At 41.3% G+C, this 26,011-nt stretch overlaps 1 protein-coding gene across 3 annotated transcripts in view; it reads left to right on the top strand.

The window, feature by feature from the left end:
• The window catches only part of POU6F2 (POU class 6 homeobox 2), a 467,650-nt gene that overhangs the window by 190,419 nt on the left and 251,220 nt on the right, over positions 1-26,011 (top strand). For all 3 annotated transcript variants that reach the window (XM_087435729.1, XM_087435666.1, XM_004441473.2), the window contains one exon: positions 25,773-25,864. In XM_087435729.1, coding sequence (XP_087291855.1) covers positions 25,773-25,864 — 92 coding nt within the window. The remainder of the gene's footprint in view (positions 1-25,772; positions 25,865-26,011) is intronic.

Below are 26,011 nucleotides of genomic sequence, written 5' to 3'. Positions count from 1 at the left end.
CTCTCTCAATGGAGAAGCATAGCCTGCTGGGAAAGAATGTATTATTTTTAAATTAAATTTAATATGTTGCCATTTTGGTGTCTATAAACCTTGTGAGCTTGGTGAATGAGAGTCTGTCCATGCAAAAAATCTCCTCCCTGTGAATGAACAGAATCATAGTAATCAAGTTCAGAGACAGCAAAGCCAGGAGCAGATCCTGGATGCAGTGACCTCACCAATGGTGGGCCTCTGATGGGGCTGCTTGGCAGGGAACCAGCCTGCCTCCTTTCTAGAGGCCTGACATCTATAGAGGCCCTTCTGGACAGTGCACATGCATCTGTGTCCTCTGTCTATGGCTTGTTTCCCTTCTCCTTGTTGGCTATGGTATAAGAGGTTCTTTTTTCCAGATATTTCCATCCCATAAGAGCATTTCTTTCTGTCCCCAAGGCAAACTGACCAATTGTGTGTCTGGGGAGTAGCATTCTTAACTGGGTTTTATTACGGAAATAAAAGCTGTCTTTTCATAACTAAAGAGCTATAGAGTCTGCTCTGAAAGTCTTCTGGAAGCCTGAGTTTCCAGGGTTCTGGCCTCCAGATAACTGAAGTTATGATTGCATCATGATAAAATGATTGTATTCCACTTTATTATAGCACTATCGGTCAGTGAAGAAAACCTAAGACTGTATCAAGACTGTTGTCTGAAGTGCTGGGGAATGATCCCAAAGACCAAGGAGGGCGCTCCTTCACTTCCCCAGCGAGGTGGAATAGCGTAATGCTGGAGAACACACATGTTTGTGCCACACTGCCGGGGTTCAAATCCCAATTCTGTCACTTTTACTAGGTTGGACAAAGTTACTTAACCTCCCTGATCCTTGCTTTGGCTGTTTGTAAAATGTAGACCATAGCAGTACCCTCCACTCCCCTAGCCAGGGTTGTCACGGGGATTAATTGTTAGTATATGTCACATGTTTCAGTCTGGCGCCCAGTAAACCCAGTGCGAGTCTTCATTATTGTTATTAGTATCCATGGGATTCAGACAACACATACACACACACACACACACACACTCACACACCATCTACAGTAGTGATTCTCAGTCTTTGATACACATAGAAACCACCTGGGTATCTTTTTTCCCCCAGCTTTATTGACATATAATTGAGATACATACTGCACTGTGTGAGTTTAAACTGTACAGCATAACGATTTGACTTACATATATCGTGAAATGATTACCATAGTAAGTTTAGTTAATGTCCATCATTTCATATAGATACAAAAAAAAGAAAAAGAAAAAAAGTTTTTTTCCTTGTGATGAGAACTCTTAGGATCTATTCTCTTAACAACTTGTGAATATACCACACAGTGGTGTTAACTATAGTCATCGTGCTGTACATCACATCCCTAGTGCTTATCTTACAACTGGAAGTTTGTAGCTTTTGGCCTGCTTCACCCAATTTCCCCTGCTCCCACCCTCTGCCTGTGGTAACCACAGACACAAATCTGATCTCTTTTTCTATGTTTGGTTTTTTTTTTTTTCCATTCCACATATAAGTGAGATGGTACAGTATATGTCTCGTGAAATGATTACCATAGTAAGTTTAGTTAATGTCCATCATTTCATATAGATACAAAAAAAAGAAAAAGAAAAAAAGTTTTTTTCCTTGTGATGAGAACTCTTAGGATCTATTCTCTTAACAACTTGTGAATATACCACACGGTGGTGTTAACTATAGTCATCGTGCTGTACATCACATCCCTAGTGCTTATCTTACAACTGGAAGTTTGTAGCTTTTGGCCTGCTTCACCCAATTTCCCCTGCTCCCACCCTCTGCCTGTGGTAACCACAGACACAAATCTGATCTCTTTTTCTATGTTTGGTTGTTTTTTTTTTCCATTCCACATATAAGTGAGATGGTACAGTATATGTCTTTCTTTGTCTACTTATTTCACTTAGCATAATGCCCTCAAGGTCCATCCATGCTGTCGCAAATACCTGGGGAGCTTAAACCACAGAGTCAGGTCTGGGGTCATCTGAGATTCTGCAGTTGCTGCTGGCCCATGGACCACACTTTGAGTAGTAGAGGACTAGAACAGATGAAAAACAGGGTTTACAGAAAATATTATTAAGAGTAGAAAATTAACATGGCCCCAATTATAATCGCTCCCTGTCTAATGGAAAGTTCCCAGAGCTGGCAGGGAGCGGGGAGGTTCAGTTCTGGCCTGGACGCTGCCATTGAACAGCCGCATGTCATGTCACTTAGGACCCGCCACTTAAGTGCATTGTATTTCATTTTCTCCATCTTCCAAATGGAGATAATAATACTTGCTCTACCTACTTCACAGGACTGTTGTAAGGGTCAAATGAGAAAATGTATGTGAAAGCTCTTTGAAAAATTAAAAGTGCTGCCCAATTGTAAGGGGATCAATAGTAGCAGAAGGAGGGGCGGGCTGAGTGATGTGTGGCTGGTAACGGAGAGCTCCCCAGAAGAGCAAATTCTGAGCTTGGGTTTGAAGGAGGCGGCGAGAGAGGCCGATTCGCTGTTAGTCCGATTGAGAAGTAACTGCTAATGGAGGAGACGGCACAAAGACAGAAGCAGAGAAGGCCGGGTGTGCGTGTCCATGCACTCACGAGAGCCACAACACCCTCACGCGCTTCCTCAGCAGAGGGTACATCCTGAAGAATTGATGAGACATTAGATCTTAAAACATGTGGTCAGAGAAAAAGAGGAGGCAGAACACTGCATCTGAAATCTCGACTGAAGCCTTCTGAGTTGACGCAAAGACAAACGAGGAATGATTTTACAAAGCACATTCAGTGTCGCTCATTTCGCAAATGGCCCCTCCATGTGCCAGGCACCTCATGCAGATGAAACCCCTGCACACCTGGTCACTGATCTTGGCTTCGACGCTGCTAGGGATTAGCTTGTGTCTGCAGCAAAGGCTTGATCCCAGAATTGTATGGGAGACTCCAGCCTTACGTCTTTGCCCTCTCGATCGTTTGCCTTCTGTTGGGATCAGAGCCAGCTTCATGGATGTGTGATCTGTGCAGTTGTGCAGGGCCCCACATTCAGAAGGGCCTGTTTTTTTTTTTTTAATAACCATATTTCAGTAGTATTCATTGTATTAAAAACTTTTTCTCAAACCTAAAATGCACGCTAATTTTTTTTCTGAATTCTTTTTTTTTTTTATTGAGGTAACAGTAGTTCATAACATTATATAAATTTCGGGTGTACATCATTATATTTTGATTTCTGTGTAGACTACATCATGTTCACCACCCAAAGACTACCATCCACCATGGTACACATGTGCCCTGTCACCCCTTTCGCCCTCCTACCTCCCCCCTTCCCTTCTGGTAATCACCAATCTACTCTCTGTGTGTATGTGTTTGTTTTTTGTTTTTTTTATGTTCCACTTATGAGTGAGATCATTCAGTATCTGACTTATTTCACTTAGCATAATACCCTCAAGGTCCATTCTTACATTATTGCAAATGGCAAGATTTCATCATTTTTTTTATAGCTGAGTAGTATTCCATTGTGCATATACCCCATCTTCTTTATCCATTTATCCCTTGATGGGTACTTACATTGTTTCCAAGTCTTGGCTATTGTGAATAATACCACAATGAACATAGGGGTGCATATATCTTTACTTATTTGTGTTTTCGTGTCCTTTGGATAGATACCCAGCTGTGGAATAGTTGGATCATATGGTAGTTCTATCCTTGATTTTTTGAGGAATCTCCATACTGTTTTCCATAGTGGCTGCACCAGTTTACACTCCCACCGGCAGTGTATGACAGGTCCCTTTTCTCCACATCCTCTCCAACACTTATTATTTCTTGTCTGGTTAATTATAGCCATTCTGACTGGCATGAGGTGATATCTCATTGTAGTTTTGATTTGCATTTTCCTAATAATTAGCTATGTTGAACATATCTTCATGTTCCTGTTGGCCATCTGTCTATCTTCTTTGGAAAAATGTCTATTCAGATCTTTTGCCCATTTTTTAATGGGGTGTTTCTTTGTTGTTGAGATGTATGAGTTCTTTATATATTTTGGATATTAACCCAGAAGGGTCTGTGTTTAGTTTAATGCTTTTCTCTTACTGTCTTGAAATTCCTAATAGTTGTTGAAAAAGGGATGCTGCATTTTCATTTTGCACTGAGCCCCAATGCTGGCTTTGGTTTCCCTCCTCTCCTTATTAACTACCCACTGCTGACCTACCTGCCAATCTTCCCACTTTGCTTTCTAGAATACCTTTTAATTCGTCCCATCGATGGTTCTCAATTGTCTGCACATCAGTATCACCTGAGGCATTTTAAATAATGCTAATATCTCAGTCCCACCCCTGACAATTAGACCAGAATTGCTGGAGCTGGGGCCCGAGCATGCACGTTTATGTTAAGGTTTGCATGTGACTCCTATGTGCATCCATTCCAGGATTGAGAATAAGGGACCTGTTTGCAGAAAACATTCTCTACCTCCTGGCTTTACCGGAAACTTGGCTGTTCCCTTTGGACATGGCTTTCTTTGCAGTCTGTTCAAGTAGAGACTGGTCATTCTTGTCCACTCTACACACCATGGTATCAGAAGTCAGTATTGTCGCATCCCCCAAATGTTGCTAACATACCATTACTTCTCTCTTGTATTCCTTTGAGAACCTTGCTCTTCTGCAATATAACACTATTTCATTTCTGTTACTTAAGGCAACGCTCTTTGGCCACCTCAACTCCAGTGGTCTTCACCTTCTCTCTGTGGACATGCATTCTCATACTTACCTCTGTTGTCATCCAGCACTCTTCCACTTTGAAAATCATGTGCTGAGCCCAGACTCACTCTCTATCATCTCTCAGCCCTTTGTTCCTACCAGGTCTATTCTTCTATCCCAAATAGCTTAACATTCGTAGGTTCTGGGGATTAGGATGTGAATACAGTAGTCTCCTGTTATCCACAGTTTTGCTTTCCACTGTTTCAGTTACCCGCCGTCAGCAGCAGACATCGTCTGCTTCTGACATCCAACCATCGATATTGTCATGGCTAGACGATACGTCAGAAGGTCAATAGTAGCCTAACTCTACATAACAATGCCGGCGTCATTCACCTCAGTTCATCTCATCATGTAGGCATTGTATCATCTCGTATCATCATCAGAAGAGTACACAATAAGATATTTTGAGAGAGAGAGACTACATTCACATAAATTGTATTACAGTATATTGTTATAACTGTTCTATTTTATTATTAGTTATTGTTGTTAATCTCTTACTGTGCCTAATTTATAAATTAAACTTTATCTTAGGTATGTATGTATAGGAAAAAACAGTATATATAGGGTTCGGTACTATCCATGGTTTCAGGCACCCACTGGGGGTCTTGGAACATATCCCCATGGATAAGGGGGGATTACTATATCTCTTTTTGGGAGGCCACCATTTGATTCACTACACAAACTCATGCAACTTTGCAGATTGGAGCCACAAAATATCTGCACCCTCTTTAGCTAGTCCTGTTACTTGTTCACAAAGAGCTCATGTTCCCAGTCCTTTCAACGGCTGTCAAAAATATCACCAATCACCCATTTCAGAACAAGCCATTTCTACCTATCGCACAGCAGATGAGCTCATGTCCTCCCTCACTCATAAAGTGAAGTCATCAGGTTTCTTCTCCATCAGCTTCTTCCAGACATACAATCTCTTTCCTTGAGATTATAATCAGATCCCAGACAGAGCCACTGAACCCAGAACCAGCTTCCTGTCCTAAAGGGTGATCTTTCCTTCCTCTTGCTCAAAGCCAGCTCTTCACATGAGCTCTGAGTTCATCCCTCCCATTTCTTTTGGGGACCTTATTCCATCAGGAGTACCAACTTTCTCACTAATATTTATAACCTTTTCTTCTTAACTGTCTCCTTCTACTCAGATTAAAACCGGCTTTAGTCTCTACGTCTTTTAAAAAACAAACAAACAAAAACTTTACTCCATTCTATCCCTTTTGCTTTCTAATCCAGAGAATTTCAAACGTTTTGACTTCAACCTACAGTACAAAATGTATTTCATATTGGGACTCAGGATACACATACATATGATACATAACTGAAGCTAAAATTTCTTGAGATAATACTTGCCCTTAATATGTGCTAAGCACTCTGTTATTTCCTATTTTGTTCTGTTTCATTCTATTACATTCTTTACCATTCTATTATTTTAAATGCTGGTTGCAATTCACTAAACTTATTTCACATTCCACTAATAGACTACAACTCATAGTCTGAAAATTACTGATCTGACCTGTCCTGCCTGGTTTTTTTTTTTTTTTTTTTGGTGAGGAAGATCAGCCCTGAGCTAACATCCATGCCAATCCTCCTTTTTTTGCTGAGGAAGACTGGCCCTGAGCTAACATCTATTGCCAATCCTCCTCCTTTTTTTCCCCCTTTTTCTCCCCAAGGCCCCAGTAGATAGTTGTATGTCATAGTTGCACATCCTTCTAGTTGCTGTATGTGGGACGCCACCTCAGCATGGCTGGACAAGCGGTGCGTCGGTGCGCACCAGGATCCGAACCCGCGCACTTAACCGCTAAGCCACGGGGCCAGCCCTCTGCCTGTTTAAACTCATAGATACACTTCTTCACTTTCTATGCATTTATCCACTCACTGAAATGCAGACTCAATCTCCATTATTCCAATGAAACTGTTCATGCTAGGGTTTATTCATCCAAATAATATTTTAAGTAGCTAGTATGTGTTAACATATTAACAAGTCTACTGGATATCTTTCTCTTCTTCTCTTACTTGATCCTTTTAAAGCATTTGGGATAACCAATTGTACTGTCCTCCTGTAAAATCTCTCCTTCCTTGGGCACTGGATGATTGTACACTCTGAGTTCTTATCTCACGTCATTGAGTGTTTCTCCTTGGTTAATTCCTCGGCTTCTCTTTTCTGCTGCAATCATAAACTGTTGCTGTTCCCCAGAATTGCCTCCTTAAGTCATTGCTCTTCTAACACACTTTCCCTGGGAATTCTGCTCTATGGCTTTAAATACCACCTGTTTGTTGATTGTTCCTGAGACTGTGTCTCCACTTACTCCCTTTTCCTTGAGCATCTGGCGACATCAACATCTCCACTGGAGTCCCACGGGCACTTTACACTCAATATATCCAAACCTAAACTTTTAATTCTAGCAAAAATACAATGAGAGAAATCGTGGATTCTGTAACCTGAGTTGGCAGCAGTTGACAGAATCCTCTAGACCAATAATTCTCACATTTTCTTAGCTCTGATGATGCCAGGAGAACTTCCATTTGCCAAAGAGTGAATTTAAAAACTGGCGTTACTATTCATGATCTACAATGATGAATGTAATTCCTTATTATTGTAATATAGAATATGCTGTGCAAATCTGAAGTAGTATTTCATGCTCCAAGCCAGTGCACAAACATTATCATGTTTTCAGTATAAAACCACTAAAAATCCAGTATTCTACCCACCCGGTTAAGGTCCATAAGTCCAGGCTCACACCTGCATTCCCTGTCCAGTCTTGTAAATGCCAGAGTCCTCCTTTCCCAAAAGTCCCAGTCCTGTTCTGGTAGACAATAGAGAGGGACAATTTCATGTATCTGTCTAGTCCATAGGAGAGGATAAGGTGTTCCATGAGAATGGGCCATTAAATCATGGACTTATTTGCATAGCAATAGAATCATCATGAAGATTGGAGTGACCCAATTTATTAATTTTCGTCTTTCTCTATTTCCGTTATCTTTCCCCCCTCAGGTGCAGAAAATTTGAATCAATGTCAATTTGTTTAATTGGATTTTTTTAATATGCACAAAAAATATCAAGCAGTCCTTTCAAGCTTTTTTAGTGAGCTCAACAAGGGCCAAATCAATTAAGCAAATTGCTATAAAAAATAGCCTACCAGCTGCAAATAAAGCTCTTCCCTACTTCCGAGATAGTATATGCCAGGGTTTATGCAGAGCAGATTTTTCCAGATGAATTACCAACTTCTCAAAACTGGGGATTTAAATGCTGACGCCATCTCAGCCATGGTAGCAAAGGGCGCAGCTCTAATCCAGCTGGGCTGTTTTGACAGCAGTTAGGGGACAATGCAACACCGGCCTGGAGATGCTTGCCAAGCCTATGGCTGTGACCTGACTTACTTTTGTCTTCCATGGGGCACTCCTGTTAAAAATATCTGCACTCTGACTTATAAAACAAGACATTTTTCTCCCCTCTTTAGTTTCCTTAAATAAATGTACATGGAATTTGAACCACTGCCCAGGTGGAAGTTTTCATGCTTTCCTTTTTCCCTTTGTCTGCCACCTCCTCTCTCACCCACCATTTAATAAACAGTAGCACAAGAGCTGAATTTTCTCTTGAGTGGTAATATGTAACCAGAACAAACAGAGGACATAGGAAAGGTGGAGAAAAGTTAGATATATAAGCAAGAAAAAGTGAGTTATTGATTTTATTGACTGGTCTGTTAACTTCTGACATTGCAATAAAGTCTTATTTATTTGTATACAGAAGACTCAATTACATAGATACATATCATTTTAACAACTGGGTTATTTACAGGAGAATTGCAGCTTCATAAATAAAACAGACCAGGGATTTCTCAAGCTGATGTTTATCCGTGTTACCTAAGAAAGTCGGGATGGCTACGCATAACCTCCATGCAGTCATTAGAACAGCATTACAATAGGCCACGGAGAAGAAAGGAGCGGGGCAAAGGAGCAAGAATGAACTAAGGACGTGAGTCTCAGCCCAGCTAAGATACACAATAAATACAGTAAATAATCCTGGGGTAATCAGATCCCAGACAGAGCCACTGAACTTGTTCTCCCTCCTGCCAGCACAGGGAAGCTGTCAACAGAGATGGTTGGGTCTAAGGATCCAGGGCTTTAAACTTCCATTTTAACTGTACAAGCCATTAGGATTATATTCAAGGCTTTATTTTTTTAAACATGAAGGATATGTCTCAAAGGAAGTTTTATGAGAATAGGATCAAGTATTCCCAAACATCTTTTGATGGGGCAATTGGCGGAAATGGAGAGGGACATCCTGGTGCTGCCCTTGGTTCCCTAAAGCCTTGTTCAAGGGGTCCCCTGGAATAATTCTTCACTTAACTATTATTTTGATTCATAACTTCCTTGCTAGACTGTAGCCCCAAAGGCGCAGGAACTGTATCTTGTCATTATTAAGTAAATATTTGTTGGGAATGAGTGAATTAATTAATGAGGAGAAGTGGGACAACATAGTATTATTTTTATGTGTCCCTGGCATCTTGCAAAATGCCTTCCACCTAGCGGGAACTTAATAATATCATGAAGAATGAATGATCAAAGAGGAGTGTTAGCATCCCAATTTTTGGATGAGGTGGCTAGAGCTCACAGTTGGTAATAGACTTGGGACTCAGACCCAGATCTTAGGACTCAGAGCCCCCCGAGAATAGCACCCCCTACAGTGCAAGGACCAGAGAGCTGCCTGGAAGCAAGTGCAGATAAAGTGTAGCTGCAAGAAAATACAAACATACCTGGGCTATTGTGAATCATGCTACAGTGAACTGTGAGTGCAGGATCTCTTCGAGATCTTGATTTCAATTCTTCTGGGTGTATACCCAGAAGTGAGATTGCTGGACCATTTGGTAGTTCTATTTGTAACTTTTTGGGAAATCTCCATACTGTTTTCCATAGCAGCTGCACATTTTGCATTCCCACCAATGGTGTACGAGGGTTCCAATTTCTCCACATCTTTGCCAATACTTGTTGTCTTTTGTTTTTTTGATAATAGCTATCCTAATAGGTGTGAGACAATATCTCATTGTTCACTTTAGCTGAGATATGGAAACAACCTAAGTGTCCATCAATGGATGAATGGATAAAGAAAATGTGGTGCATACATAGAATGGAATATTATCCAGCCTTAAAAAAGAAGGAAATCCTGCCATATGCAACATGGATGAGCCTGGAGGACATTATGCTAAGTGAAATAAGCCAGTCATGGAAGGACAAATGCTTCATGATTCCACTTATATGAAGTATCTAAAATAGTCAAATTTATAGAAACAGAGAGTTGAATAGTGGTTGCCAGAAATTAGCCAGAGGGGATAAAGGGTGTTGCTATTCAATGGGTATAATGTTTCAGGTATACAAGATGAATAAGTCTATAGGTACAATATTGTGCCTATAGTTAACAATACTGTGTGGTGCACTTAAAATTTTGTTGAAGATCGATCTCATGTTAAGTGTTCTTACCACAATAAAGTAAAACAAAACAAAATAAAATAAAATGGAAAATACTAATAGAATCCAGGCTGGGGTCTGAGCAATCATTTACTGTTTGCTTGTCCATGAGGGCTGTCAGCACCTCCTTTGTGGCTGTTGTCTACCCGATCCTTATTTTTAGAGTCCACCTACATATTCATCTGTGCTTATGATCCACACAGGAGCCGAGTTCATTTTTGGGCTCACATTCAGAGACCACCCCAGCCCATGTATAGATTCCTAGGCACCAACACAGTCATTTTGGCCAACGCCATCACTGCCAGACATTGCCCTGAAAATCATGCCTTGTGCTCTGGATGTATAATTTCTTTCATTCTTTTCCACTACAGCTCACACATGACTGCATGTCCCTCTGTGCTGAGCTCTGTCTCCCTTGTGCGTGAGCCATGAGCAGTGCCTGTCACCCCTGTCCCCTACCCCCCACAGAGCCTTTGCAAACCACTAGGGGAGGTTGCCGTCAGGCTCTGCTCCATCCTGTCTCTGTGTTCCTCTTCTGACACACCTGTGGGCTCTACCTCCCCCTTGAGACGTGGACAATGTTTGAGGCTAATGCTCAGTACCTTGTCCCATCAAACAGCTGTGACTACGTTTCCCAGGCCTGCTGCATGGAGTGCTGCCTGCTCTGTACACGGGAGCCCTGCTGGGTGATATGCCTAGCAATGTGGACCCCAAGGTGGGGCTCTGTCTCCCTCGAAATAGAATGGTGATGATAAGAAAGCTCACATTTATTGAGAGTTTACTATGAACCAGAAACTGTGATTATGCGGTGTACTTATGTGGATTAGTGTACATAATGCTCACTTTATGAAGGAGATACCATTTTTATTTCAGTTTTACAGATGATGAAACTGAGCCTAGAAAGATTAAGCCACTTGCTTGAGGTCCCACATCTGGTAGGTGGTGGGGACAGGCATAGACTTCAGAGCCTGTGCTCCTCGCTAATGCTATCATGCTCTTGTTAGATCTCTCCCAGGCTGGCCTTTCCCACTGACAGGTCTCCTGATGGAGGCTGTCTCCTTGCCTGCCCACTCCACCCAAACCATTATGACTCCCATCACCAGACCCAGCTTTCTGTCTGAGAGGAAGGTGGGGGCATCTCCTGGACTTACAGGCCTTTACAGTATCCGCAGGTCTCACTGCCATCAGCGTGTAGGATGGACAGGAGACAGGACGGACCAGAGGTAGACTATGCCTGCCATCTGAGTAAGTGCCAATGGGGATGGCTGAAGTGGACAAGGGACAACTGCCAGCAATATTGGAGGCGAGATTTGTGCTTCAGTAGTTGGGTATCTCTGGGAGTGAGGCAGAGAGACAAGGCAAGGTAATTTAGAGATCTGCCGTTTGAGCACGTGTGATCAGAAGAAGGAACAGGAATGGAAATCACGCAGTCAGGAGGAACTGGAGCTTTGGAGAGGGGAGATGCTGAGTTTTTTTGGACCTGTGGGTAACGTGCTGTTTAGAAATCCTGGACAGGAGCTCAGAGGAGTTTTTAGATGTGGCAATTCAGATTTAGAAATCGTCCTCATTCTCCAGTCTTACTGCATTTTTTCCCTATGTCTGAATTCATTCTTGGATATTGGCTGCATGTGTCTGATCTTACAGGATCCTCTCAAGGGTCGCCTTACCAATAGGTGTCCTCTGTGGCCACACGCTCTCCTCTTTCCTTCTTTGTCTAGATCGTTTGTGATTGGATCATTGTATGTCAATGTCATTTGTAACAATACTTCAATCATAATTGATAATGACAGCCACATCGTTCAGCATTTATTACATGCCAGGCACCATGCTGGGCTCTTTTCACTCAGTAATCTGTTTCACTCTCACAACTATAATGCAGTTGCTGTTACTACCTCCATTTTACAGTTGAGGAAACTTAAGATCAGAGAGGTTGAGTAACTTATCCAAAGTCACACAGATAGCACACGTGAAGCAAAGATGAAAACACAAGTCATTCTGACTTCACGCTGTACTGTCAGAATATTATTTTTAAAGACTCCTGTTCCTTTCTTTTTATGAGTTCTAGCTATGAGATCTTGTGGATGATTTTCTTGCATTTTTCAGAATCTGATTTTCTAGGCACATCTGACTCTGCCCCCACAATCCCTTTCTTGATAAGTAAACCATCTAGAAATATATGCTCACATTATCCCAAGGATCCTGTTACCTCAACATGGCCCTATTGAACAGAATTAAGTCTAGACTAACAATATCACTCTCCGCTTCCTAAACCTCCTGAGAGATGAAACTATTGGGCCAACCAGAAACTAATCAGACGTCCTGCTTTTAGCAGACACTTCCAGGAGAAGCTCTTCATTACTAAACGCTTCGCCTTGACAAAAATTTCACAATTAACATTCGATAGCATCATCCACATCTTATGTCTTCCATGATGTGGGGCCTATCATATGCCCTCAAATTGAAAGTTGTACTTTGTAACTGAGAAAGAGAAGAGCAGCCCTGACACCTGGGAGCTGGCCTGGCACTCACTACAGGGCCTGAATACAAACGGTTTCCCAGAACGTTGACATCAGACGAGACCCGTCTGGCCATGATGGAGCAGGACAAAACCAGGATCACTCCAGAGTCATGTCTGAAGACAGACAAAAATGAGAACATTATCCACACCACAAAATGACCAAATAGTCACCCTAATATGAGTGAATACTGTTCTTTTACCAATACTAGCATTAGCCTTACTTCGTTTTCCCTGCCTTCTACAGAGAAATTATTAAAATATTCAATCATAAAATTGCCTCCTCTTCCAGATAGCATCGAATCCAGAGCAAAGTCCCAGTACCTTGAATCTTCTCCAATATCTCCTAAATGCAAGCCAAGTCCTGTAAGTCGTCCCTTCTAACACCTTTGTACTGCAACCCCTCACAATTCCCCATGGTGTGCCTTCTCCCTCCTTTCACTGAGTCTATAAATCAAAATTAGTTGAACTACATGGTGGTCTTTGGCTGAAGCACACGGACACACCTAAATGCTCCTCATTATACACGTTCTTAGATTTGCATATAATTCATAGATCTGTATACAAAGCAGCTTGGGTTGAAAGAACACAAAAACTTGACCAGCTGTGCGTTTGAATACCAACTCCTCCTCCTCCTTTTTTTAAAAAATAAGCTGTGGATTTGGGTCAGTTACTTAAGTTTTCTGAGCCTAAATTCTAATATCATGGGGTTGGTATGAAGATTAAATAAAGTGACATATGTAGAATATTCTAGGATGTTGCCAGATTCTCAGCTGATGCTCTACATACAATGTTAGTTTCTTCCCCGATCCCTTCTTGATTGAATCTATTTCTTCTAAACAAGGCATGTTATCCAACTACCATAATCCAGTCATAAATTCTAACCCACCAAATCTTGAGGATATTTAGAGATTGTATGTAAAATTTCCAGTTTATTCTATAGCCTATTTTCTGTGCCAAAAAGTCATAGATATATAGGCCAGTGAGTACTAATGTATTGTATTTATTTAGAGATACACATCTTTTCCCCTCATATTTTAATGTGACATCTTAAAGGGAAGATTTTGGGATAAAAATTGGGATGTATCTTATAATCAGGGGCATGTCATGGTTTAATTGGCAGCTTTTTTCTTTCTTAGTGGAACATAAAATATTCATGAGTTTTACATCAAGAGCATCCTGGGTTTGATGTGAAATAAGGTCTATACTTTTAAATGATGGGACATCTCTTCTTCCAATATTTCACCTTTTTACTGTTGTAGCTAGCAATTTGCTCTGATTCTTATTTCAATTCTGACTCTACCATTCTTAAGTCAAATGTGAACTCAAGAAGTAGATTTTAAAAGTAGTTGGACTTAAAATCTTACAGTTATAATCTGAGTCCAAGTCATGTTTAGTAGGCATATTTTTATAATATGAGCTCTGACATAGATCCAAAAATAAGTTAATGTAACAAATGGAAATCGCTATACATTTGATACTGTCATGTAATAGAGTTAAAATAATGATAAAAAACAATCTCGACAAGTTCTGTGAAGCCTTTGTTCTATTTCTCTTTAAGTGGAACAAAATCTATAGAACAAGAGGACAACAAAATAGTGCTTTGCTAAAAGGATAAAAGAATATGACCCAAGTCTATTAGTGATCTAACACTCTGTGAATGCACTCAAGTTAATAGCATCTTTTAGCAATAGATACTTTTTCAATTACAGTAATGCTAAGAAATAAATAGACTAAGTGAGAGCAAAATGGTCAGAGTCACATGAATTGGACTAGTTGTTTGGCTGTTTGGTTTTTTCATAACCAACTCTCAGGGGGAAATATCTAACCGACAATCAATTAATGGGGCATTAATTTGAGTTTTCATATTCTAGATCTACTTAATCTTATTACAGAGGCAATGTTTTGTTACCCCATCTCTGAAGAAGGTTTTGTAGCACTTGGTAATTTGTTCATAGTGAGTTGTGCGACATCTTTCTCTTTCTGCACAATTTTATGTTGTCGTGCTGTCATAGAAGCTCCATTACCGTAAGGGCTTGCTAACTAGGTGTGATGCTACAATTTCATGCAATGTAATTCCTCTGGGGGTATTTCCTTCCTGTCCTTTGCTGAGTTCTAAATGACCCCACTTTCACCAATCTTTAGTTGCACGCAAGAGTGATTGCAAATGCCACCCTTTCAGAGTATCTGTAGAAATGCAGTTTTATTTCAGCTTTAAGGGATTTAAAATTTTTATTCCCCTTTTTTAAAGTGGTGCTCTGGCTACTTTTGCAAAGAATGTGGTGTTCTGAGAGTAAATAACTGAAATGGATCAGCCAGACTCTTATCTTCATTGGACCCTCACAAATGGAAAAGCAAAGATATGGATACGGAAGGAGAAAGCGTCAGGGAAATTGCCATAAATCACAGAGCAAGGATATTGGGCTACATTTGGCATCAGTTTTGTTGTGTTTTAAAAAGGATAAATATGCTTGCCTTTAAGAATGTAGGACCAGCTCTTCCTGCTGTGAACCTCTTCTCTGGGAGTCCTCCCACCAGGTTGCAAGGGATGAGAAGTGGTCGAGGGTTATTACTGTGATTGAGAGTGTTCGTCTTGAACATTTTCTCTTCCTACATTCTCACGCACCCCTGCGCCGATTTTTGTGAGATAGTATATAACAGTCTACTGCAAATGTCTGATGAAAGTTGGGCATTTTAGGTGCGTTTATCGTTTAAATGCCACCCAAGTAAAGGAAGGAAGGAGAGAAGGAAAGAATGAGGGAAAGAAGGAAATAAGGAGGGAAGGAAGGAAAGAGACAGAGGAAACAAGAAAGGGATGAGAGAAGGAGAGGAAGAGGGATGGAGGGAGGGAGTTATAAACTCCCTCACACTTTACTGTGGGTTGGAATCACCTGGAGACTTTGCTCCAATGCAGATTCTGATTCGCTGGGTCTGAGACCCAGGTGGGCTGGGACCCGCGGGTCTGCCTTTCTAACGAGGCCCCGGGTGATGCCAATGCTGCTGGTCCAGAGATCACACCTTGAGTATGGACACCCTAAAGTAAGAATGCAAGTCATTTAGTTCATTACAAACATTATTTTAAAGAAGATTGGGGTATTTATTTCTTAGGAATTTGTCAGGATCTATCTGGTGAAGAGTGGCACAGGAAAAGCATGGCTATGGTGGGACCCCTCTTCACCTTCCTCCTATTGTGTGCCACTTCCCCTCCTCCATCACCCACTTTCCCAGACCTGGAACCTAAAGGTGTCTGGAGCCAGATTCCTCAAGGTACAGAGGAAAATATCTGAAAAACACAATTTCTTCATGATGTTGGGATTTATTGTGTTCCGTATCTCTGAAACATTTGCGTTTGATGTATAGGGTGGTGTAGTATTGGGGTCTAATGGAACTAGGTTCAAATTCTGATGTTATCACTCACTGTGTGAGCATAGGTGAGTTATGTAATCCACTAAGGTCTAAACCTCCCACTCTGTAAATTGGGGATGATAACCCTGAACACAGGGCTTCTGTGGAGATTAAGTGAGAAAACGTGTATAGACTACTGAGCAAATTGTCTGGCCCATAGTAAGCATTCGGTAGATGCTAGCTATCATAAAGTATTTGAGCAGTAGAGTAGAATAGCTGACATGATGTGGGCCTTCCATCCATCAGATAGCCTGGGACACAGTCTCCTCTCTGTCACTAACTCGTTATGTGAGTAATAGACAGTGAATTAACCTCTGTAAAGCTTAGTTTCCTGTATAAATGGACATAATAATCATAAACACCTTATAGAGCTATTGTAAGGGTTGATAGAATAATACATATCAGGTAATTAATGTATTACTTGGCATATAGAACTTTATATATAAACAAAATTATATAGATGTGTCTAAAAAAAGGATTGAAGGAGAGGAATTATTTATTCAAAAGCCGAAACATTTTAGGAGTGTTTAGTCAGACATTTCCTGTGCCTGGAGGAGTAAAGTGAGAGGGCGTACTGGTTCCTCAAATCATCCCATGTTGACAAGAAGCTCTCAAATGCTGTGTGACAGACTGTTGTCCCTCCATGACAAAACAGACCCTGGTGGAAGGGAAAATGAAAAAAAAAAAAGTCCAATGAGGTGAGTTTTTCAGTAGGCTAAATTTCCTCAATTTAAAGACTTCTCCTTTAAACAGAGAACATATCCTTTGAGATGGGGGGAGGGCATTAAAATGCCTTTGTTGTGTGATAATGCCAGTGCATGGCAGTTTTTAAAAACGTTTTTACTTGGCAAAATTAAATGTCGAGATTTTTCTACTCACACAATTATTAATGTGCTCCTTTAATTTGACTGCCCTGTGAGGTCCAAAGTCTGGGAGAGCCAATGATCTAATCACTAGCTCTTTGCAGTCACAAAAGCAGCCACTGTGATGGAGGACCACAAGTTTTCTGCGTTGGGGGTCACCAAGATCTTGTACCACACGTATTATCAGAAGTGACTGCACCCAGAGGCCATCGTTTCCAACTGAAATAATGATTTATTCTGTTGTAGCTCTTGCTTAAATCATATTCTGAATGTCATTGGCAGCCTCCTTGCCGCTGAAGGGTTGTGCAGAGTTCAGACCTCTGGAAGGCATTGGAGGAGAAGGCAATGATACATCACTGTGGTTCCCACCAGACTTCAGTCTGAGCCAGGAGTTTGGGCTCATGTCACCATGACACAGCCATCTCTATTTCACCCCACCTCCTTTTCACGCTTGGGTTTCCCGGTATCTATGTGGGGCTGCTTGGCTAAGAGTCTCAATAAACTGAAGACAGTTTAAAAACTCGTAATGAGACTTTTGATGGGGCAGCCCTGTAGGTCTGTAGGGCTGCAAAGAGAGCTTTGCAGATATTAGAAAACAAACCAGAATGTTGCTGGAAAAGGCTGGAGGATGGGGTGTTGCAAAAAGAACTGCATAGAACTCTGACTCTACAACTTGAACCCCACAGTACCATAACACAGGTGTTAGGTAAGAAAGAATGGACCAGCTCCATTCGTCTCCCCACCCCAAACACACACACACACACACACACACACACACTCTTCATCTAACCTAGTACCAAAATTTCAAAACAGATTATTTAATAGCTTTGACCATTTTTCAAGCACATTTCAAATCAGTTTTTAGTAATTCTTGTGTGTTTTACCGTGGGTAGGTAACCTGGGAGAACTTTAAAACTAGGCCACTTACATTGCCTTGGAGTATCTAGATCATGTCTCCTTGTTGTCAAGTTTGGCGATGATCTGGCAGCCAGTCAGGAGAGAAAACCTCCATTTTTTAGTGAAAATGTAACACTGTTAGATGGATAGGTCTACAACTGAGAAAAAACATGTAACATCTTCTGTATGACTTCTTGTTTGAGGAAGTCATGCCCCTTCTCCTCATTATAGGCGTAGGTAACTGAGAAGTGATAGAAAACAGAATAATATTTTATCTTAATTTTCCACCATATGGTATGTTTATGTGGTCATTGATAATAACATATAATAGATTCATTGATGATTTGTAGGTTCGATTTCTTGTTGGGGAAAAAATCATGTCTAAATTTCTCTGTAGACACAAATACTCTTTTCGCTGATTTGGAAAAATGACCCTCTCAAAGGAGTTGTAGGTTTAGGTGGAATGTTCAAAATTTGAGGACCTTTGTGAGGCAGTCCTTTGATAGAAAACTAGTAACCCAAACTTGTATGGAAATTGAGTCAATGGAGGCAGACAGCCATGGGCAGGGCCTGCTTCACGGGTGGGCGACCACTGCAAGCTCACAGGGCTCCCCACCCAAAAGGGCCCCATATTTGGGGTTTAATGCTCTGAGATCACTGTCTTGCAATTCTTAATAATCAATCTTTGAATCTGTGTTTTGTGAGTAAAGTCTGATGGGACCACGAGAGCATGTGGGTGGATGGAAGGCTTCGAGCCTCTGGCAGTCCAGCTGCTGTCTCCTCACCTGCCCAGGGCAGGGTGAATTCTCAGCCACCTGCTTCCTGCCCCTGGGGCCCAAGGACCCCTGGAAGCCCAAGTGTGGCTGTCCCCTTCTCCCTTCTATTCTTCTCAGGAGCCTGGGTAAGTGCAGGGAGGGTCATATGCTCAGCGGGGGCTTCCTACCCACCTCTGAAACAGGTATCTAGTGCATCCTAGCAGGGAGGTTGCGACTCTTTGGGTTCACCCATCTGCCGTGGATTGGGGCAACAGCTCAAGGAAAGGGAGATTGATTTCTAAGTCCCATGCCAGGGACCTGCATTTTCATTTTGCACTGAGCCCCACAACTTATGTAGCTGGCCCTGGTGTAGGGTTGAGCATGGGTGAATCAGGAAAGGAAGATCCATAGATGGGCATAAAAGCACAGGACATACATGACCTTTGCATCCAGAGGGCCATGCCACAGTCCCATCAACCAGTCGAGAGCAAAGACTTCATCCTTGGATAGAGTGCAGTGTTGAGCATGGCCTCTAACATTGACCTTGTCAGAGGAAGTGTCCATTTCCTGGGATAAGTGTATTGAAATTAGCAAAGCTTCTTAGATTAAAAAAGGCATTTAAAAAATTAGACAAACCATTTTCAGGTGGTTTAAAATCTGTGTCTAAATTGTTTCAGCTCACTTTGTTACACAGCTCCATCATTTTAAGAATACCAAATCACTACAACCTACATAAACACCAACATGCATACATCTGTGCACACACATATGTACATGCACGCATATGTACATACACATATGCCCAGGCCCAGAGCTGGCCTGCAGGAGACACAAAGGTGAGGGAGAAAGAGTCTTTGCCCTGGAAGAACTTAGACTCTTTTACAGACAACAACACTAGGGGATAACCCAGCCCCTGAAGCTCTCTATGTGCCCACGTGTGGCATGGAGTTTTACTTAAGTATGTTTGGTGACTCTCTTTTTGTTCATTGCTTTTCTTAGAGCCAGCTTTTAAAGAAATTGAGACCTTTATTGGCCTGGATATCACAAGAGTTCAGCTCTGCTTTTATTAGATGGATGTGAAAACAAATGATAAAAAATTGTTGGAGGAAGAGCGAAGGGAGATTTAGTAAATTTTGAGAGAGAAAAAATGTTTTCAAACTCTTCTGGAGCACACATAGACTAAGTCTACATATAGAAGTGAAGCAATTATTGAATAATTTTGGTAGATATTATATTAAAAACATCTTCAGATAATGAAGTCCAAATAAGGGATTTGTAGGGTTTCTTGTTACGCTTTATGTAGATATCCCAAATCTCCCTTTGACTTTTCATGCATATGTGCAGCCTCTAAATAAATACCAGCATTCAGAACCCCTGAGCACCTAGACCCCTCACTCAAAGAAAACCAAATTTCCCTCCAGCAAAGGCCAGATAAGCCACCTGCTAGAAGAATAAAGGAATCCATTTGTCACATTAATTCTCTATTCTCCAGGCCTCACTGGGTGAAGTTACAAAGACTTGACAACAGAACTTGCAAAAACACACAAACCCTTATGTGAATTAATGAATGTTTGATTTTCAAGTATGACTTATTAGTTTAGAGTCTCCAGTTCCACCGGGGCTCTGTATAGTGTTCTGCACATAAATATGTGTGTGGCCAGAATCATAAAGTAATCCCAGTTGGCAATAAAAAGTGGCAGACGGTGGCAGTGGCTCTGAAAAGATTTTTATAGACACCTCCACTCCCTGCTTGGCATTTAGTAATCTTGAAGAAATTGAAAGGAAGGGAAGTTTAATTTAGAGGGGCCTTCTGCCCTGCTTAGCTGGGTTCACGTGCCCAACATGAAATAATAATGCATTCGGCTGTTCATCTTATAATAAGCAACCTTTGCATCCCCTCACTCGCTGGTGAAAACTGCAACCAGTGGGTAAGGAAGGTACGAATACCAGAAAAAGCTGAGGGATCCCTGTGACCTTCATGTGATTATGTTTGTGCTAATGCATAGAGAACAGAAATCCTGACTCTCCCTCTAAAGAACCTGATTCATTAAAAATGCATTGGTCATTAACAAGGGAATCTTGTGCATTGAACATTGGAGGGATGACCTACACGTGGGAGAAGGCGGAACTGGTTTATTCAGGATGAGCAATTCATGTTGTAACTCTGCTTCCTTCTCAGTCTACCTGGCCATCATATCTTCTTTGCAAAGGTACTAGGTTAAGGCTTCAGAAAGGAGTATATCTTCTCAGGCTTAAAAATTTTATATTTGTTTTTTAAAATTACTTATTTGGAAGAGTCACCTCCTAAAAGTGTAGTGGGGGGGGTGGTACTTAAAACTCTGTACTGGAGTGCACATCTTCTGAAGTGCACACCTATTTTACCTTTAGAGTACCCAGGGGGCCGGCCCCGTGGCTTAGCGGTTAAGTGCATGTGCTCCGCTACTGGCGGCCCGGGTTCAGATCCCGGGCGCGCACCGACGCACCCCTTCTCGGGTATGCTGAGGCCGCGTCCCACATGCAGCAACTAGAAGGATGTGCAACTATGACGTGCAACTGTCTACTGGGGCTTTCGGGGAGAAAAGGAGGAGGACTGGCAATAGATGTTAGCGCAGAGCCGGTCTTCCTCAGCAAAAAGAGGAGGATTAGCATGGATGTTAGCACAGGGCTGATCTTCCTCACCAAAAAAATAATAATAATAAATAAAATAAAATAAATAGAGTACCCAGGAGGTGCTGAGCCTGGTTTGCCTTAGTTAATGAAAACCTATGATACCAAAAAAAAAAAAAATTTTTGTAAAAGGAAAACTAACTTGCTAGGAGGAATGAGTGATGGTCATTCAGGAACTCTGACCTTGAGTTGGGTGGGGAGGGAACTTGCAAGGCTCCTTCCTCAGGAAGGCACTGAAGTGAGGAGTGTGGGGTCTGGGGTATCACCCCTCTCAGTTCTGCAGATAGTCTAGGCCCTCCAGAGCAGAGAGATCTATAGGCACCTTTGCAGGTTTCTGATCTGAGATCAACACTGGAAAGATGGTATTGAATGAACCAATGTTCTGACAAGCAGGCATTTTAAAATTAAAAATAAGTTTTAAGCTAGTGTACCAGCCAAACTCCTAATCGGTCTTTCAATGTCTTGACCATTTATGACCTATCCTCTCCTTAACAGACTTATATCAGGAGTCCTGTATTTGCAGAGAATTGACTCCTATTATATAGCTATTTTAAATTTTATATTATGATGACTCTAAAATCAGTTTTTACACTCCTTGAATTACCTGTGAACGTTATAATTACAAAATAGATGTGTCTGAGATGGTTCTTCCACTTGCTAAGCTGGAAGTCAACTGGGATCACGATGGAGGAATGCTCCAGGTGAAGAAACTTGGAAGGCCACACTGGTAAGGCTAGCTGATGACCCATCTGCTAGTGTTAAAACCAGTTGTGTATGGCATCCTCAGCAAGAAGGAGATTCACACTTGCCTGGGCAGCGTCTAAGCCACTGCTTTCTCCCTGTGGTCTTTATCACGAGTGGAGTTGTATAAACTGTCCATGTAAGCCACCCCTTAGATCTTCTGTCATAGCCTCATGAGGGATGTGATCCTCTGTGTGTTCAAGAGGCTCCACATACCATTCTGATTCACAGGCCTGGGTGAGAACTACAGGTCTAAATCATGGTCTGTGTGAGACTTTAGAAGCTATTTGCCAGTATCTTTGTGCCGTATTTACTGATCATGCTACTGCGGACGAAAGGAAGCATTATATGTAAATATCTCACTTCATAGCCCCTTAAAGCCCTGACTATTTAGTTCAGTTCCAAACTTTCATCAAATGGTACAGAGTGTGCAGTTAGGGTGGTATATGAGGGAATGTGGACTGCACACATAGGGATGGGAGTACGTATTGAGCTGACTTAGGGCAGGTGAATATGATGGACAAATTAAATAATACTAAATACTATATTAAATAGAAATTAAATCTCATTAAATAATGATAGTCAAGAGAAATAGCACATATGTGGCAAGCATTCCCTGTTCCAAGAAACTTACAAATATATTTGCTCATTTAATCCTCACAACAGCAACCCTATGAGGGAGGTACTGTTATTTTCCCAGGATTGTACAAGAAGGAAGCTGCTGCATAAAGAAGCTGGAAAACAAGCCCAAGTTCACATACCCAGTTAAGAGGCAGAGCTAAATTCGAGGTAGAATTTGCCAATAAGCTAATAGTTTACAGACATTTCCAAGGTTTATGCTCAACAGCAGTAAGTAGTCAAGCGGATGCCAATATCTATCTTAAAGGAATTATACCACTCCCAAATTAAAAGCCAAGCCTCTATTTCTATCGAGTGAATGTTCCATCAATACGAACGAAATGCCTATGTTAGGGGCTGAGTGTATGAAAGTGTGAACCAGCGAATGCAGTCCCTGCCCTACTGGAGCTCACACTTGCCTGAAAAGCACAGACTATTAAATTCAGAACAGCCCACGGAGAGCTTTCCGGACTTCCCTGATCTCCAGAGAGGTAACATGTTTCCTAGGATCCTGATCAGGAGGAACCTGACCAACCCATTTAAGTTCATGTTTTCGTATCTGTGCCCATGGAAATCTCTAACCTCAAATTCTCTGCTAACGCAGGTTAAGCGTTGCTTCCAATCTCTCTGAAGCCCTTAGCCAATGTCATTTATCCATTCTGACTGCTGGGTTCCCCCTCTGGCTCCTAGAAGACCCCTGATTTGGAAGCCACCTTACAACCAGACAGATTAGTTTATCGTCCTACAAGGTTAAGCGTGATACATGTGTTTGGGGAAAATGGAGATGTGCATTAAGAAGAAACATTACTTTTTGATCCAGGCAGGAGAGCATACATAATCTCCTCTAGAGCCTGTGAAAGACCTCATTTTACACGTGAAATTGTGTGGAATTGCCCTGTACTGAACCTAACATGGTTTTTGAGAATAACCAGCCTCAAAACAAGCTGTTGCACGCTGGTGGGGACCTCCAGTAACAGAGAATAAAATATAAGCAAATGTAATCTGTGTAAAGTTGAGGGTAACAAACATGCAATCTTGTTGACGCAGTGCTTGTGTGGGACAGATCCTAAACATCGCAATGGGATGTCATTAGGAACAGAGTCAAAAAGTGGGCCTGGTACGCGTAAAAGAAATATGGGACAGAAGGTCTTGGCGCGGTATAGAGATTTTTAAAAATGAAGATATATTTTTTTAACTGTGTAAAAGGATTTTTCTCTTTTTCTATGCATTGTGAAACTCTCTTTTCACAATCTGGTGTAAAAATCCACGCATGGTGAATTTGGAGAAGCAACGAAATTTTTAAAATATCTTCAGAAACTAAACCCAAGTAGATTTTTAGCCATTTGAGAATTTACCTAATCTGAATATTTGACAAAAAGCATCACTTTGGGACCTGGTTAGCTCTATAAAGGTACGTAAAGCTCTGGTGAGAATTTTAAGGCAAAATAGGCTTGGGTATATAAGAACAGAAATTGTAAGATTTACACTGTGTAATGCACCTCTCGTCTCAAGTGGCCTGCTACTCAAGCATAGTAAGTAAATCACATATAAAAAATTCAGAAGAAAGGTCTCCTGCACATTATGGGGAAATTGTTGGCATCTTATGATGGGTCATCTTACTCTTGTTATTAAATGACAGCGATCATTAAAATGCCAAACATATTTTGACAGAATTCACTTCATAAAATGTCAGCAAGTCTGTGTTTTTATTAGTTTGTTCCAAATCAATTTAGAAATTTCAATAGAATGCTTGTAAGTATTCCCCAAGCAATGTCCATTCCTGACTTTCTGCACCAAAAAATATTACGAATTAATCAGATTTTCAGATTTCTGCATAATGGCTTTGCACATTTATTGCTTAATCCTATTATAAAATGCTGTTGTGATTGACACATCACTGTGGAGATAGAAGTCAATTGGATAATATGTAGCAGTCAATTTTATTTGTAGCTTAATGTGCTGAAATATTTTTTTCCACATTTTCATTATTTATAAGTCTATCCCTTTGGAGAATATATAGAAGAATATGTGTTAAATGAGCCAATAATACCTGCTTTAAAATTTATAAGTGTGACAGAATCCTATCTTTTTTTCTTGGTCATCCACGGCATGCCAGTAAACAGGGTGGAATTGTTTTCCACTTGCTATTCATAGGACAAATATCAAGAAAGAGGATCTTGTTAGGAATGGCTTGGGATCAGATTTCAACCAAGAAGAAAACAAAAGCTACCAACTAAAATCCCTCAAAAATGCTGCTAGATTGATTTATTTGTTTGTTTATTCATATATTTATTGTTACTGCCACTATCTTCCCTGCTACGATTCGTCCTGAAACAAAACACATAAGCACACACAGAGAAACTATAATGTTTAAAAAGGTTTGAAAGATTTGCTGTTTTGATGGAATTTCATTTTTCATGCGTCGGCATCCAACAGGATTCCAGTAAAGGCCAAAGTTGTTTTCTGTGCTTAGCATAGTGGGGCTCCCTGGAGGTAGTGTGGGGTTCCTACTATTTCAGTTAGCACCCCGGAAGCTTGCTTAAGGAGGTCCATAGTATTTTTTGGACATCACATAAGGCAACATTGAAAAAGGCCTTGTTTTTAGGAAAACACATTCACAAGATTCAGTGTCTAAAGTGTATATGGAGAAAGGGCTTAAGGGTATGAAGCCATATTAAGGGATAATGTAGATGTACTTGGTCGTGTCTGAGATCACGCTTTCTCCTGCTTTGGGAGATTAGATTAGCTGTTGCCTGCCTATGCATAAGGGATGCAGTTTCCCACACATGCGACACAGTGGCGTATCCCATGCAAACTGATGTATAATGCAAGCCTATTGGAGTGACTGATGATAGTGTCACTTTCCCCGCTGTCATAGCCTTCTACCTCCTGGAATGACTTCAGCCATCCTGAATGTCCGTTAGCATAATTTATGCAGTTGACAAGTGATTTGAGTGCTGGAGCTATTGATAAACCACTCTGACATATCATCTGTGCCTTAATGTTATGTGACATCACAGGAAAATGGGGTCATGTGCAGTTCCCAGGCCGGATCTTATATTAAGGGAGCACTTCTCTTTTGAATTCCAGGGGCCAGAGGAAACCCGGCGCTCTCAGACCCAGGCTCTCCTGACCAGCACCAGGCCAGTCAGACCCACCCCCCATTCCCGGTTGGGCCGCAGGTCAGTATCTCTCAACTGCTTTCCATCAGGCTGCATTTAGGATGGTTTAACCGTATAAATAACCAAATAAATAATAATGAGTTAAATCCAGTTAACTCCAACGGAGCAAAGAGGGTGATAAATTTTTGTATGGGAAGCTCTATGACT

This window comes from Ceratotherium simum, chromosome 1 (assembly GCF_057802395.1).
Source record: "Ceratotherium simum simum isolate JZ-2026a chromosome 1, ASM5780239v1, whole genome shotgun sequence".
NCBI lineage: Eukaryota > Metazoa > Chordata > Mammalia > Perissodactyla > Rhinocerotidae > Ceratotherium > Ceratotherium simum.
The sequence above is the reverse complement of the archived record's forward strand: the minus strand, read 5'-3'. Positions and strand labels throughout refer to the sequence as shown.